This window comes from Sturnus vulgaris, chromosome 1 (assembly GCF_052056855.1).
Source record: "Sturnus vulgaris isolate bStuVul1 chromosome 1, bStuVul1.hap1, whole genome shotgun sequence".
Classification (NCBI taxonomy): domain Eukaryota; kingdom Metazoa; phylum Chordata; class Aves; order Passeriformes; family Sturnidae; genus Sturnus; species Sturnus vulgaris.
In genome coordinates, this window is record NC_142243.1 from 130,242,542 (window position 1) to 130,258,865 (window position 16,324).

General features: G+C 38.4%; 2 protein-coding genes across 4 annotated transcripts in view; one reads left to right on the plus strand and one right to left on the minus strand.

Moving 5' to 3' along the window:
- Window positions 1-1,249: 1,249 nt before the first annotated feature.
- On the minus strand, window positions 1,250-14,751 carry RMDN1 (regulator of microtubule dynamics 1). 2 transcript variants are annotated; one of them, XM_014870750.2, is made up of 10 exons: window positions 14,464-14,751; window positions 13,701-13,812; window positions 10,990-11,077; window positions 9,901-10,060; window positions 9,194-9,283; window positions 8,491-8,546; window positions 6,482-6,569; window positions 4,835-4,865; window positions 3,450-3,583; window positions 1,250-1,442 (listed from the first exon to the last, which is right to left on the minus strand). In XM_014870750.2, exons 1-10 carry the CDS (start codon window positions 14,575-14,577, stop codon window positions 1,404-1,406), a joined length of 912 nt encoding a protein of 303 aa, XP_014726236.2. In that variant the 5' UTR covers window positions 14,578-14,751; the 3' UTR covers window positions 1,250-1,403. The 2 variants fall into 2 exon arrangements, with proteins under 2 accessions (XP_014726236.2, XP_088033079.1); XM_088176953.1 differs by lacking the exon at window positions 14,464-14,751 and adding an exon at window positions 14,314-14,388.
- A 58-nt stretch (window positions 14,752-14,809) lies between these two features.
- CPNE3 (copine 3) overlaps window positions 14,810-16,324 on the plus strand; it is a 28,560-nt gene continuing 27,045 nt past the window's right edge. The window contains exon 1 of one of the 2 annotated variants that reach the window (XM_014870749.2): window positions 14,810-14,883. The gene's annotated coding sequence lies outside the window, so the exon portion shown is untranslated. The remainder of the gene's footprint in view (window positions 14,884-16,324) is intronic. The other variant, XM_088176946.1, reaches the window with a different exon arrangement.

Below are 16,324 nucleotides of genomic sequence, written 5' to 3' on the forward strand. Positions count from 1 at the left end.
CTGCAACTCAGCTGCTCTTCACTACACACTCCACAGCTGTTACTCAGTACCTGGATATTCTTACTTTGTGCAGCAGCAGCAAAGGCACCTAAGTAAAGGCACTAGAAGCAACTATGCAGATGTTTTGGTAAAATATGAATGCAGAAAATTCTCAAACACTCTACCATCCACCCTGAGGCACTGTGACACAGAGGACTTGATTATGATGCTTTACTAATAGAAAAATAATAATTACTTTATGGTAGTTGAGAAAACCCTGTTTTAACTGTAGTTTTGTGGCATCAGGTTGTAATTCAAGCCCCAGAATCTCCTTCAACCATGAATTTTTACTGCTGACTTAGCTCGGGCTTGGTTTGTAAGTCTAAGCAATTTATGCTGTTCTTCACCTTCCTCCTAGACACTGCAATACCCTTTCCTTTCCTAGTAAAGCAAGTATTAGGTATTTCTAGTCATTTTTTTCTAGGCTGTTCTACTGACAATACCACATGTAAGTGATTGCCTACCATTTTTTCATTTTGCTCCCCTTTTTCTCTTGTGTAATTGGAATATATTGTTTGGCCGGACACCTAACTTAGGTTACTTTATATTTCTGGTGAAAATTCCTGCCAACATCGTAGAAAGAACAAGAAGAAAGTTTTATGTCTACAAACAGAAGACCACATCCTTCCACACAGTAGTTCCTTTCTAATGTACTGGGAGTGTGTATTTCTCCTGTGTGTATTTCTCACAGTCGGTAAAGTGTGTGTGCCCAGCAAACATTTACAGCCACTTAAATCATCAGAAAGCTTCTCACTGCATTTGTTGATATCACCCACGAAGGGATTTTCTTAGATGTTCCCTATTTGTTCTTTTTTCCTTAGTTTTTTATTTTAAACCACAACACTTTCTGCAAAGTCAAACATTAGCATTTAAGACTATTGGAATTAAGATGGTGCAGCCTTAAAGATAAATCTGTAGGAGCATCTGTAACTCTTGAAGGCCGTTGAACCTTACAGGAAAAGACTGTAGAAAAAAACTGCAGGATTATAATTATTTCATGACCCTGTCCCCCATTTCTTTAAACTTTATACTAGTCATGTTTCTCATTATTCCTCATAAATAACTTGTAGTTTAAAAGTGTAAAAAACTCAATTTCAACTCCATGCTATTACTCTCCCAGCCTTTTCTGTCTAACTATAAACCCTGTGAACGAAGCTTGTGAGTGAAGCTCCCTTCATTCCCATGTAAATGAACAGACAAGATCACATAATGAAACAGATCTTCCAGTTCAGAGTTTAATAGAAATGAGGAGATAAAAGGTCTGTACTTTAAGTAACAGCTTCACTAAACGAAAGTAGTATTTGTGGCCTTTTTCCTATGCTGCTCAATCCTGAGGCACTGAATTCCCATTATCTTGTTTCTTCTTATATAGAATTAAGTAGCTCCAAAGCTTCTTTCTGTACCTGAAAGAAATAAATGTAATGTAACAGTCCCAGGTAGTTACAGGCTCTTCCAGCAAAACTTCTCTCACAAGCACCCAAATATTTCACTGCAATTATATAAGTTCAGAACAGTCCTAGGGACAAGTAATTTTTCTTCCATAGTTTAAGATGCTCAATACTTGAAATATGAATAGGAATAAAACACTTATGTAGTAAGTGATTTGCACTGAAGACGCTGGCTTAAATTAAGTTTATTTGTGTTGAATACAAATACTAGTTCTTGATTTGCTACAGTCCAATAGTAGCATGCAGGAAGTAGTCCTACCTCTGACCATACCCAACCAACCTCGAGTTTTCAACACTCTATAGACAGTGACTAAAAAGCGTGAGACCATTTCTGAGGCTGTGTCCTAAGGTTTCTGGTTAAAACCTAATAAAAGTTTTCATATGATCTCTGACATTCATATTAAAACACCCCCCAACAACAAACTGAACAAACAGCAAAAAAAATCTCAACACCGTCTCCTTCCTCCTCAAACCACAAAAAAACCTCCAACCCAACAAACTTCTGGTAATGACACAGCAAGCCATGCAGATAGTGTAAGCCAGATACCTCTGAGCATGTAAAAAATGTTCAGGAAACCTAGTTATGCTGAGACAAGAATTCAGATGTCTTTGCAAAGGCCAGTTTCCTTCAACTAGACTATCAAGTCTAGTTCCCAATGAATTTTGCATTTTGCACATTCACCTAGAGAATGAGGAGAATGCCACCTTTCTCAGTTCAGCAGCTCTGCACCCCTCTAAGAGATTAGGAAACAGATGTCTCTACGAGGAGGCCACAAGCAGCTGAAGCAGATGAGCGGTTTAACAACTTGGCTACTGCACAGAATTCACTCCTGACTATACTTTTTTATGGTTCCTAAAGAAAGACAAGTTTTTGGGATCACTGGTTTCACATGTGCCTCCAGCTACTAGTAACTGTCAGAAGAACTGACCAATTTCTTACATACCTGAGACCACTCCTCCTTTAGGCTATAAAACGCCTAAATATTTTGCAAGGCACTAGAGGAATGTAAGACTCATATTTCCACTAAAAGTTATTACTAAAGGAAGTCTGTGGAGAAACTGTTTGAGGCTTACTAGTGAAGCTACAGAGGGATTCTGAAACACTACCTAAGTAGTGTTTTTTTCTGAGGTGTGTAATGCATAATCCTACCAAACTGTTTCTTACATTGGACATTCAGAGTGCGCATCTCAAGTGCAGCTTAATGCTAAATGAAATAGAGGTCAATCAACCATAAGAAAAATCAAATGGAAATGAGGCTTTGTTAGTCCTGATGTTAAGAGGATTGTTTTAGAAAGGTTAACTGAATGCATTATCAGGTATGAACAAGTCTAATAGATAACCTCTCCTGGAAGTACTTTGAATGTTTAGGTAGGAAGCAGATGCCTACCCTCCAAACCAGAATCCTTCTGCACAGTTGCAAAGGGTAATAAAGTGACTCACGTCATCTAGCACTGGAGATTTGCTGTCAAAGATACATCCCCTTAATTTGTCTTATTCAGATCACCTGAATCTCTCCCTAGGGACCTGGAAAGGACTGCAATGGTAAGGTTTTGGTACATCTTGTTTTTTTCTTCCTTGTGTTCACATGACTGTGAGCTATTCCAAAATATAATTCCTACTTTACCCATTTCAGAGATACGAAAGTTCACATAGAAACAGGCTAGTGCAGGTGCCTGCCTGAACTTCAGCAACACAGCTAAGGCTGGGTCATTGTTAGCACTATGAAATTACCATGAAAAGGAAAGGGTAACAGTTCTCTGCTATGAATAAAACAGAGTATTTCCAACCACTATTTTCAGAGGTGGCTAGTAACATACTAGAATTTTTTGGTGTTGATTCTGAATTAAAGGTGCTGATCTATAACTTCCCCTGAGTTCACTTTATAAAACATTCCACTGCCATGCTATCATACATGTTGGCTACAGTATATGATTCGACAATTACAGTTCTTAACTTCCTACCTGTTTGTCCTCCTCTGTCTGTGCAGGATACTCCTTTGCTTTGCTTAACCACAGAAGAGCCATCTTCTTATTGTTTAGCTTCAAGTATGTTTTCCCCAAAAAGAGCAAATTTTTGCTGTAGAAATTTGGATCAGCTGCATAGAGACAAGATAAAAGGTTTAGATGAGAATTAGCAGCATACTATACTTTGGTACTGTATTTTGATACTTGTTTCAGAAGACATAGTTTGGCTTTGGATCAGCAGGAAGCCATTTGATAGATTTTTTTGTCTCATAAACAATTATATTATCTAGCAGCTTGCTAGTTAATATACTAAATGACACTAGATTCCTCACAAAGAGCAAAGCAGTGATCTTAATGCATACCAGCTTTGCCTACAGGTTTTGGGCTTTTCTGTACCTAGTAGGTACAACATGTAATGCAACCAGCTTAGTGGGCATAGGCAAGGGAAAAGAGGGCACATTTCCTAGCACATACAGCTTAGTTTTTGCTGCACAGAAGAAAACAAAACTATTTGCAACCACACTGAACATTTTTTAAGGAGATATTTAAACCTTGCTTTTATAAAGTATCAGTCATTATTAAAGACTAATCTTGCCTGCTGTCCCTAATCATAATACATGCTTTCTCTATTGCTGGATTTCAGGTCAGGTTTCAAAACATATGAAGGTGTTTTGGAGGTAAATTTTGAGATGTAGTTCACCGTTCCAGTTCACAGCTGCATTACTTAACACTCAGGGGAAGACACACTATGAGTCTTTCCTCTAATCTTCAATAATTTAACTACCATTCTTTCATAAAACACTGTCTACCCTTGTCTTCCTTTATCCTTCAGCTAGTGAGTTTTGCTTATGGCTTCACTCCTGGAGAGGAAACGTTCATATATTTTTTTACGTCATTTGGACAGTTTAACTGTCAGATTGGCACTCCGATCATAATATCTCTGAAATAATAAAAAGTCTGCTGTTTCTGTTTTCTCTTTAGAATACAGAGGACTTTTGTAAGAAAATTCTGAAAAAGTAGCACAGAATTCCCTTTTTTATTTCTTCTGTCTCTCTGTGCTCCTGGTTGAATTCCTTAGGGAAGAGTATTTTATTCTCAGGAAGGTACAAATTTCACTTTGGTATTTGCTCCGAAAAAATCTTCATGTTACACTGTAAGTGATGTGTACTAGGTATGTAACATACTTTTAAGTATCTCTGATTAAATGTTCCCATGTAACAGCCCAGTGTGCTGACTGGCACACCACATTTATCAGCTGATCATATGCTACTGTTTTGGGTTTGATGGCTACGGTTATTAAGGTAATACTGATTGCTAGAGGTTTACTGCAAGTCATCAATCCTAAAAGATATTTTTCAGTCAAAACAAACCACAAGTCTTACCTTCTTCTGCCATGTGGAAGTAACGAAGAGCCTGTAAAAGACAAAGTTGTATTCTTTAAAGCAGAGAATAAACTCAACACAATAGTCAAACTAAAGCCTTATGCACGTATTTGAAGGAGTTCCTGTCTATGATCTTATTTTTATTAATTCAGCATGCTACTGATGGTTCTCATTCAATGTACAATGAGATTTGACATCATCTCAAAAGAACTAGTACTTACCCAACTAACCCCCAACCACTTTTCCCATAACTGTAGTAACTCCTATTTCTTTCCTACCAAACTCACTATGTTTTTCCGATTCAACTTGTCAAGATAAATTTTGAATTTTGTATGTACTATCCAGCACATCTGCAGTTTTCCCCATCCATTTCTGAAGTATAGATGTAATAGATGAAACAAATCTTACGATTCGAGTAATTAATAAATATTTGAGAGAGAATTGACTCCCACAGATCACCAGTTAGTAACCTCTTATATGAGGATAAAGATCTATGATATCCACACATTTTCAACAACATTTCCTATCCAGCACATACGAAATTTCAGTCTATCCCAACATTTTCTTAATGGTAGTTGGGAGGGGAAAAGCTCTCATGGAACATCAAAGTGTGAACATATCTACAAAACAGATTTTGTACTGAAACTGCAGAAATCTTACCAGTACAAGTTTGCTTCTTCAGTGAGTTTAAATGCTGAAGAACTGAATGGTGTGACGCATTATTCTGACAGTATTTGAAATCCTGGCTGACACTTTGTATTCTTCTGAGAGTGGTTTTTCAGCAAAACTTACAAGCTTGACATTCCATTAAAAAGTTTTATTTCTTTTTTAATCAGCTCTTAAATTGCTTTCTGTGTAACAGCAAGCATCCTGCTACAATTACTTTCTAGTGACTCCTGACCCCCCACTTTAAGAGAACAAAACAGTTATTGGCTGCTCTAAACAAACAAAGATTAAAACAGCTGCACCAAACTTTTCTATTACCATTTAATTTTCACGCTTCTGTATATGTATGGCTGTTTAAGTAAGATGCACAATGGTTTAGACACACACAGTTTTAGACACACTATTTTAAAGAATACACATCTGAATAATATGTTTTAGGATGTATGACAGCAGGAATTGTCATAGAAAAGAGGAACAAAAGTATTTTCAATTGAGAAAAACTCACACCATATGTGGCCAGAGAATTAAAGAGTATTTGTTCATCTTAAGTAACAAAGCAAGGTGTTGCTTTCTGCATTTAATGTAAGGGGACAGATTCTATTAGAACTAGCAAGTAAGTACATGGCATAACACCACCATATAACGCATCAGCACTAGACTAGTACAGACAGTTATTTGCAACAGAGCACAACAGTAAATACAAACTAAGTTACATACAGTTTATTACTTTCTCATGCAAAAACTACACGAAATAATTTATACTATTCTCTGTCTGCTACATCTGAAGAAAATTAAAGGTTTTTGTTTTTAGATTCCCCCTTACTCTCCTGTTATATTCTCATTTTATTATTGACAGTTGTAAACTCACAATTCCACGCTTATTCTATTATCAGAGGTCAGCTTTGTCAGGGAAATAAGTAAAAAGTGTATCATCAGCTTTGTGGGGGGAGAAATAATCTGTGAAATATTTTCATACTGTACCTCTTGAAATGTGGAGGTTGGTGGTGTGGCAAACAGCGTTGCTGCTATTTTTCTTTGGTACCATGGCATCTCAGCAAAGGAGTAACACCTAAAGCAAAAAGAAACATCTATATCTACCCTTCCCATTTCTCTTGTTTTCAAGCAACAGTCTCATAATTGTTGTTAGACATAAAAATTGGATGTCATAATTGTTGATTCCAAGAGTCAAAACTGCAGACACGCTGCAAGTTCTGTAAGCATGTTCTTACACCTGTAAAAGAAAATAGCAAGATGTCTGAAGCTGCTACTAAAGAAGTTTTGGTGTGTATTTTGAGAACTGAGAACTAACTACATTAGCTAAAACTGGGATGATTACTAAGCATGAGACAAATTTTGAGCTTGAATTATTTTAACGATTTATGTGTATTTTGTTCTAATATATTTGCAAAAGAGCACAACTGAGTAATGTCATTGCCTTACCTCAACACTACTTTGCATTTCTCAATTATTAATATAAAGTAGATCTGCAGTACATTCCTGAGCCTCTGATCTATAAGAATGAAAATAAATTCAAGAATCAAACCACTGTACTCTAGGCTAAGCCATGCTATGCTGTTTTTCTATCTACTAAATAACACAGGTAATCAATCAGCCACCTATCTTATTGGTGCTGGAAAGATTAAACATTTTTATTGAAGCATTTCAAGTGCACAGAACATTCTGGGTACAAACATTAAACAATGATACTCACTTTAGCAGTCTCTCACAATGAGATTCACTGTATAAAATAGAGTATTCTAGAGGAGGTGAAAAATTAGTAACTGTAAATGTTTGGAGGAGAGGGGGGCAAGACACAGAATACACAGTTGGAGTTGAAATTCTGTCATTAGATGTGTCTTATCAGAAAGAGATTCAGTCCGGGACAGATTAGAAAGAGAAAAGAGAAAAAGACTCAAGAACTGGCTGATATTAATGCCAGTTTCAGGTCAAGATGGCTCTGGAATTCAGCAATGAATACATTTAAATGTACAACATGGGAATGTTTTAGGCCAAAAGCAGTATAAATCTAACATTTCTGATCATCTTTTCTACTTTTCCTTGGGAACAATGTCTTAAGTGCTTTCGAGAACAAGCTTCCTATCTCAAAATGGACTTTGAGGCTTAGTCAGTTGGTAGCATATACTTCTGCTTAAAAATCTGGACTACTGCAATTGTTAGATCATGTGGGAATGAATGGTGGATGCTGAAAAAACAAAGTTTCCAATCTCTCAATCTTGCAATAGAGATCTTCAGTAAAACAATGTAACATCTTTGGTCTTTTTCAGACAAATAACCCACAGCGCTGTCTGGAGTCTTTCACTAAAACATAAATAATATTGCTTTCCATCACACTGCTTGCATGGAATACCCTGGTTACTATGGAAAGAGTTCAATTTCCAGTCCACTTGTCTGCTATGCAACAGTAATTCTTAGTATCATTTTCACTGAACAGTAAATTCAATTTGAGTGATTTTTGGTTAATACATATACATCTATAAACTCCCTTTATTTAATATAACTTTTAAAATACTGTATCCTGACAGATAGTAACAGAAATATTTCAGGAATACATCTCATTTTTGATAGCTTTTCAGGGATTCTATTAAGTTGCAGCCATCACTGAAAATTCAATGTAAAGTCAGTACTGAGTTTTGACTCCATTCATACTCCAGAACAAAGTGAGCTACAGCTATCACTGATGCTCACCATGGATTCTATGAAGCAAACTTAACATCTGCAAAAAGAAGTTTTAATAGTTCCATACAAATAAATTAAATTAACAATTATTTTCCATTTTTTCAACTGCGTAAGAATTAATAGCTAGACTTTTTCAAGGCATGATGTCCTGTATCTGTTCAATATGCTTTCTCACTTGCATCAATTACAAGTACATTCTAAATTATTCCAAGCAGTTCTGCAATTCATGCAAGATATTTTATTGTCTTGTACTTTTCTGTGCCACGTACTAACTGTTTGAAAATATATCTTACCAAATCCCAATAAGATGAATTGTTGTAGCATCTTTTGGATTCAGTTCAATGGCTCTCTGGTGCAGGGAGAAGAAAATGACACAGTATGTAAAGAAGTTGTTCTGACACATGGATAAAATACATTTAAAAATAAACTTGTTATCCTACTGTTAATTAAACCAGACTGTGGTGTGTAGAATTTCAAGGCAACACACTATTTATTCAGTGCACAACAATCAGCTCACCTCCAAAAATCTGATGACACTGACAGATGTCTGAGCATTTCCCTTTAGCAGGCTATTAAAAGTTGCATTTGAGACATGGCATGTTCAGATTTTGATACAATCTCTGGTGATATAAAATTAGTAGTTCTTATCTTCTCCAGTATTTGTCCTTTACTGTTACATAATCCACAGTTAAAAGGACAGCCACACTGCCATTTCTCAATATCACAGTTACAACTGATCTAGTCCTAAGAGGTGTCTAAAGCACTTGAAGCTATTTCAAGATCCCTTCTAAAGCAACTTAGTTTACTGCAGGAGAGAACTTAAACTTCTTGTTTCTGGGGCATTTCTCAACCATATGTCACAGTAGCCCAAAAACCAAAGTACTACTAGGAAGTCTGAAGTATGCTTTCAATATTTCACCAAAAATTAATTATCAATTGTCACACAATCTACATATTGGACACATTCATCTTGTCATATGCAAAAAACTGCATTACCTGGAAATGATCTTTGATGATAATAGCATTTCCAATTTTAGTCTTGATTCCTTCATAGTCTCCAACATCACTGAGGCAAATTCCATACCACTGTAATTCAAATAACAAAAATAAAACATTTAATATAGCACTATACTAATAATACATTTTAAAAAACATGCAACCGGAGCAGCTGCCACCACCACAAACAACGAACAGTATTTGTTGTGAACAGCTCTGTCAACATCAGAGCAAGCTGCTGGTCTGCATGTGTAAAGGTAATCAAAGTCCTCTTCTGATCCAAGACACCAAGGCAAGTGATTTCATTTTGCTACCTCTTTGCCTGTGAGAAAAGCAGGACCAAAAAAAAAAAAAAAAGGGGTAGAATGCATCCAGGCCCTAAAATATTTCCAGTGCAACTCGACAGAGCCCAGAAAAGGCATGCTGAATGTAGGACTTACAATATTTTTAAGGCTACATCGGAGTAGAAGGAGCTGATTACTGTAATCACCCTGATCAGTCACTTCTTTCCATGGTCCTGCACACACTCTATGTTTCTGTTTCCCTAGAGGAAGTTTACCTGGAAAAACCTGAACTCAGATCTTCCAAAAATGTTAGGAAGAACTAGAAACCTCATTCATTCTCAACTGAAAAGTTAAATTATGCTGAAGTTTCCTGAAACAGCACAATGACATTTGTTCTGTTTTCAGTTATGTTGCATGGCTCACCTTGTGTGCTGCAGAATTTGATTCATTTTTTTCAAGTGCCTTTTTCGCATACTCAAGGGAGTCATATGTCAGTTGTTTCTTCTCCTCTGCAGAAGTACTGCTGAGCTGAGCCAGATCCCGCGATGCCCGTGCCAGCCGCCATAACAACTCTGCATCATCGCTGGTTAGGAACAGAAACACTGAGGTTTTAAAGCAATCAGGCAAACAAAGCAAAAAGGAGTCTTTTAAAGTGTATCTCAAGTGGGTGATAGGACAACAGTGAATCATCTGTCATGCTATGTACAACCACAAGGTAACAAACAGCAAATGAAAGGCCACTATTACCGACTGTCTGACAATACCTTTGTTCTACCATTCTGGTCTGCAGACCAAACACATATGCAGGAAAGGTTTTTGTTTTCTCAGAAAAAAGATACAGATTTAACTAACTCCACTGGTACCACTCAAAACACCAGAAAGAAAAGGAGGGCTACTCTCTTATTAGCTAGATGGTATTTTTTCCAGCACTCTGCTGATTTGTATTGATGTTTACTTGGAATACTCAAATCATTATGCATCTTCTTTTTCCTCTAATTGTACTTAAATTATTAAATTCTTCCTAGAAAAAACCCAGAGATTAGCCATACCACCAGCACAGAAACCTGTACCTTTATGTATTTATTTATATCATTTTAACAAATGGTGTATTGTAGGTTACAGTCCAAGCTTAAGGATCTTAAGTTTTACCTTGTTAATATACTGCTATGGAACACTGCATCATTATACTTTAAATAACTACCACTGGCTTACTAATTTAATAGAGACTTTAGAGTCTTTCAGAATTTTGCAGTGTATTTTAAAGGAATCTTAGAGTAACAAAACAACCAACCATGACTGAAAAACTTGAGGGTTAACCCTCACCTTCTACAACTATCAGTTCTCTCTTCATTCATTTTTCCATAAGGAGGAAAAAGATCACAAGTCCTTTCCTACTTACATAAGGGTGAAAAATAGGTTCTCCAGCATTCCACAATGAGAATATTAGTTGAAAAGCAGATACAGAAGAGCACAAAAAAGAAGCCACAGTATTGTACCAAGGCAATGAAGTACCTATTTTTATGCTGCACCAGCAACCGATACAGCTTTTCAGTTTCTCCACTCCCATACAGGTAGTCTGCTTGTTCTATCACATCTTCCACTTGTGAAGGAATTAAAATTGTGGAAACAGAAGAACAAATTATAGTTAATTAAGACATTATCACCAAAATCAAAACATTTCAGAGCAAGACAACCTAGCTGAAAATTATGTAGCTCATTTTTAGGCCATCAAGTCAAACTTACAAGCACAGCAGGATTGATAAGCAACATGTACAATACACAACGAGGACGACAATTTGTGCCTCTCCAGTGAAACTACATCAGCTTTCAGCAAGACAGCTTTGATTGCTGGACAGACTTAACATTCCAAGGTGTCTTTCTCATTGAATCAAACTACTAAAAAAAAAGTTATTTTTTAACTTCTGAAAATGGCAGAAAAGAAAAAAAAGTACAGAAAATGGACCAGGACAGCAAGTACAATAGAGAACTGAGAGTAACAAAGCCCTTTCATTCATTAGTGTACACAGAGAATTTAAATCTTACAGTAACAATGAAAAAAACCCCAACTTTTAAAAGTATTCTTCATTTTCAACATGGCTCCGCAGTTTTGCCAGAACATTACTGCAGTTTGAGTGGGTCCCATTATTTACTCACAAGCGAAAACAAAATATTGGTTAAAGTGTTTCTGACTGAAGTCCTTAAAGATTTTCCCAAATACAACCCCAAAAATTACAATTAATCTACTGAAACTCCTGTGTGTTCAAGACACTAATAGCAAAAATAATTTTGAAAATCAGAACTGGCTTTCTATAGTATCAATTTATGAACTAAGTACCATTATTTTTATGATCTTTTCTTTTTCTAGAAAATACTCTGAAACACAACAGTGGTGGGAGAATATAATTTCCCCAACTGGATGAATATAATAATACATAAATATAATATTACATAAATAAATGTAGTACTTGGAACAGCCTACAGGAATCAGAACTATCAAACACCACACTACAGAGGACTGTAGCATGAAAAAAGATGGAATTAGAAGGAAAATAACCCAAAGGGAAGCAGACAGGAATTTTGTTGACATATGTAATATATGTACAGGAGAAGAACAAATTTCAAGTTTACTCTTCTGCTAACATTTAAGCATTAAAAAATTATCTTTGAAGTGAAAAGCTTTGTCTAACTTTTTACAGACTTTTACCTATGCTTATTGTCTCTTTGGTATCACTCCTGGGTCCATGATCAAACTTAGAAGTCAAAACATAAACATGATTAATTTTTATTAAAGGGGTTAGAGCTTATAAGGTTTCCTTTTTCAAGTTACCTCCTAAATATGGTAGCCATGTTTAAAGTCAGTACAGTTTTCTTTACAGAAGAAGTAAAACATTGAAGGATACTGAACACAAAAGTCTGATCTTCAGCTTAAAAAGATCCTAGAGTATAAATCAGTGCATTCTGAGTAATTTTTAACCTTGCTGTCTCAAAATGTCTTCTTTCAACCCTTTCAAATACAAGATAATGGTTTACATGGACTTGGGATTTTAGTGTCCAAAATGAGCTTCATGGTACATCTTCAGTATGATCTTCACTAAACAGTTATGTTTGCTTGCTGACCTGAACACTGCTAACATATCAAATGACTAAATGCTCAGAACTCAAAATCTCTGAATGCATTTCCCACAAGGTGTTTTATGTCGGTTATTATACTTCTGTTACTTTTAGAGTATTTTTCAGGTATTTCTAGTTTACCCTTATTTGCACCATATTTATTACGTATCTGGTATAGAAAGACCATTAGCATTGCTTTTCTTGGCAATGCAAATGTCAGATTCACGGGGGAGCACTGAAAACACCAAAGGGAACTAAGCATTGTTATTTACGTTGCTCATGAGAAATTATGAATTCTTTATTCCTATTACTATTAATCCTTAATTGTATTCTGAGTAGCTATTTCAGATCTACTCACTGATGCTCCTTCTGTTATAGCACAGGAAACAGCTCTTTATCCATTTAAAAATTTATTATCTGAATTTTTATTTCTATCTGCATAAACATCTAAGATGCTCCTTTTTTTGAGACACAGAGAAACAAGTTACCTGAATTGGTTATTACCTCAACTATGCAGCAAGCACACATCCAGTTTAGGCTCTTTCTCCTTTCAGTCAGGCTTACTCTGAAAATCCTTATTTAGACAGAAAAGTTTTAAGCCTGCAACAATATCCCCTTTTAAAGATATTGTTACTGTCCTTCTCACAGTGAGACTACTCTTATTCAAAGTTTATGAAAAAACATTTTCCCGCTTGTTAAATTGTTTTCTAGTAGGTAAAGCAGGCTTTTGCTTCCCCTTTTTTAGTGTTACAGAAACGGAAGATGTTTCTTAATTTCATATGAAGCACTATCTCAGTGTTGCTCAATAAGAGTTAATTAGACTGGGCAACAAAATAGTTATTATCCACCTTGTGTATGTGTTCTATCCCTGACGGGAGGAGCTACTAATCTGCTTTCGGTTACACCTGAAATAATCAACAAATAAGCTGCTGAAGTGCTACAACACCATCCATAACCAATTCAAAAACATTCTATCATGATATGACACTGCATGCAGTCTTAATGGAAAAAAAATCAAAAGCATTACACCATTTTCCTTTATAATTCTGACACTAAAAACTTTCAGTTTCACATCGGAATAACGAAAACACTTCAAAATTTGAAAATATTACCTTTGAAGCTTGCATGAACCTCAGCAAAGCCAGAAATCAGCTTATGAGCTTCATAAACCAAAAAGGACCCGGTTGAAAGCAGAACCCCCCTCTGAAGACTTTTCCTAAGCACCTGTGTAGGATCATACGATAGGTTAATGATTAATGAACGTTAGCACACCGAGTTATAAGAGTGCTTTCTTGTCTGTGTCACTGGTTATATTTCAGATTCTGAGGAAAAAAAACAAAACAAAACAACGACTTTAAAATGTTGAAAAACCCTCATACGACAAAACACCACTTCATCAAGTGGGTATTTGAACCATATTCAACAGAAGCTCACGATTACGCCTGAAAACACGAAGAGAGCACTAGACTGAACATAACCCGTAAGTACGGAGGAAACACAAGGTTAGAAGCGAAACTGAAATCCGTACTGCTCAAAGGAGCCCAGGGCTCGGTTTCCGCACAAACAAACCAGTCCTTCGCTACGCCCCGCGATGCCGGAGCCTCCGCCCGCCTCCCTCATGCCGGCGGAGCAGCTCCGCGGGGGCGAGCGGCGGCCACACCCGTGGGAATCAGAGGGAATTAGGTGGGAACGGGCCTCTGAGACCACCCAATCCAACCTACGAACCCTGCCACGCCAAATACAGCATGGCACCAAGCGCCACGTCCAGTCTTCCCTTAAACACATCCAGGGTCAATGACTCCCCAACGGGCGGCGCAATCCAAGTAGTCCCCGGAAGCGGCCGCGCTCCTCCGCACCGAGCGGCACCCCGACTACCTGAGTCCCCGACCATCCCCGGCCGTAGGGTGCTGCCTCTCGCCGGAGCGCTGTCCCCAGGCAAGCGGGGCCGCGGCGGAAAGGCCGCACCAGCGATGCCATCAGCGCCGCCATCGCCGCCGCCAGTACCGCCCCCCGCCTGCGGAGGAGCCGCTCCGCCCCGCGGCCCTGCCCGGGCTCGGGGGCACACAAGGACAAGGGCCGCCCGCTCGGCCGGCCAGCCCGCCGTGCCGAGGGCCGGACATTGCGCGGCCGGGCCCCGAGCCATGCCGGGCCCGAGCGACCGGAGGGCCGGGCCGCGGCGGAGGGGGGGGCGCACGGGGGCTCTGCGCCTGCGCCCCGGGGCGGGGCGGGCCGGGCCGTGTCCGGCTGCGCGGGTGTGGCCGCCGCGGGTCGGGGTCCGGAGGCGCCGCGCTGCAGGTGAGGGTGGGGCCGGCTGTGCTGCAGGGGCCGCCGTGCCCCGCGGGGTTTGAGCTCTATGGCCCCTCTGCCTCGTGCAGTGGGAGCCGTGCGGGGCTGGGGCGGCCGGGCAGGGCTGCGGGCGGCTGCTCTCCCAGCGCTTCCTCGCGTGAAGCGTCCCCGCAGGTGCGGCCCCGCTTTGTGCGCCGGGACACGGAGCGCGCTGCCAGCGGCCGCTGCTGCGGGGATCGAGGAATCGCTGCCTCTTCCGCCGTCCCGCAGGTAGTGGAATTCGGAAAAGTTAAAGCTGTAGGCCTGAAGGTTCGAGTCCGTAGTGCCGAGATCTGTGGTGGTGTAAATGTCACTCTAAGAAGCATCCTTACCTCTGGGAGAGGAGGCTGTCGAGAGTTAGCGTCGTTCCTGAAAACCACATGCTGTTCTTTCTGAGCTGCTGCTTGAGTGGGTGGTTGTTTTCTTCCTTCGCTGTAGTTGCATAATATATGCAAGAAGAACCTTAGATAATATTCATGTTGTCATAACTTACTCTTCCATTAGGGAAAACCTGTAAAATGTGAAACTTCTTGACTTTTGCTTACATACTCCTATCTTGAAAGAACATTAGGTATCCTCAAAGTAGTATGTATTGCCCTGCCTCCAACACTTACATTTATTTTTCTGAAGGGTCATGTCCCTGAATATTCGAGTTTAAAATATTTCTGTGGTGGTGCGAAAAGTTTGTTTAGTAAAAGTAAATACAGTCAAACTTAATGTCAGCTATTCTTCTGATTTTTTTTTTTCAGTTGGAGCTTTAAATTTTAACTTTATATGTGTATAATCACAGAGGAAAGATGTTTTGAGGTGCATGCAGAACACCAAAAAGCATTAAAAGAAAAAAAATCAGGAAAGATATTCAAGGAGTAAGAGACAGAGGTCTTTTTGTTTATATGTTGTGGTGTTAGAAAGAATGCGGTGTTTTTACAAGTATGTTTGTGGTAAATGTGTTAAAATTAATCTATACAGATTTGTTGTAGGTGACTGTTAGACTAATTTTGGTTCAGCTATTGAAAGCAAAAATCTATTTCTGGTAAGCTAAATAACTAAGCTATTATTAAATGTAATTTGCCAGAATTCCCAAGTAGCAGAATTGGTACCACAATGTTTGTAAAGCCTTCTTTTATGCCAAATGTTTCTCCAGAATTGAATGCTAAAGGAAAGCCATAGTGTTAGGAGTAATAAATAAAACTAAAATCTCAAATCTCAACTGTACACTTATCTGGGATGGATTTTTTTTTTTTTTACCTTAATTTGATTTAGGAAGAAATGCTGTCATTATATGGTTTCCTAAAGAAATTCCTTGAGGGACAAAGTTAAGAAGGAAGATACTTTCTGTTCCTTCCTGTTTATTTTCCTGTGAAAGTCAGGATGCTCTTCTAACATAAGTAATATATGATCAACTCAGTAT

Bases quoted from the DNA above. Each gene is read 5' to 3' on its own strand.
- RMDN1 (XM_014870750.2), bottom strand. From the start codon at position 14,577: ATGGCGGCGCTGATGGCATCGCTGGTGCGGCCTTTCCGCCGCGGCCCC. The intron at 11,078-13,700 runs GTAATATTTTCA...TTCCTTCACAAG, and splicing joins GGTTCATGCAAGCTTCAAAG to TGGAAGATGTGATAGAACAA. The intron at 6,570-8,490 runs GTAAGATATATT...TTTTTGCTTTAG, and splicing joins ATTCATCTTATTGGGATTTG to GTGTTACTCCTTTGCTGAGA.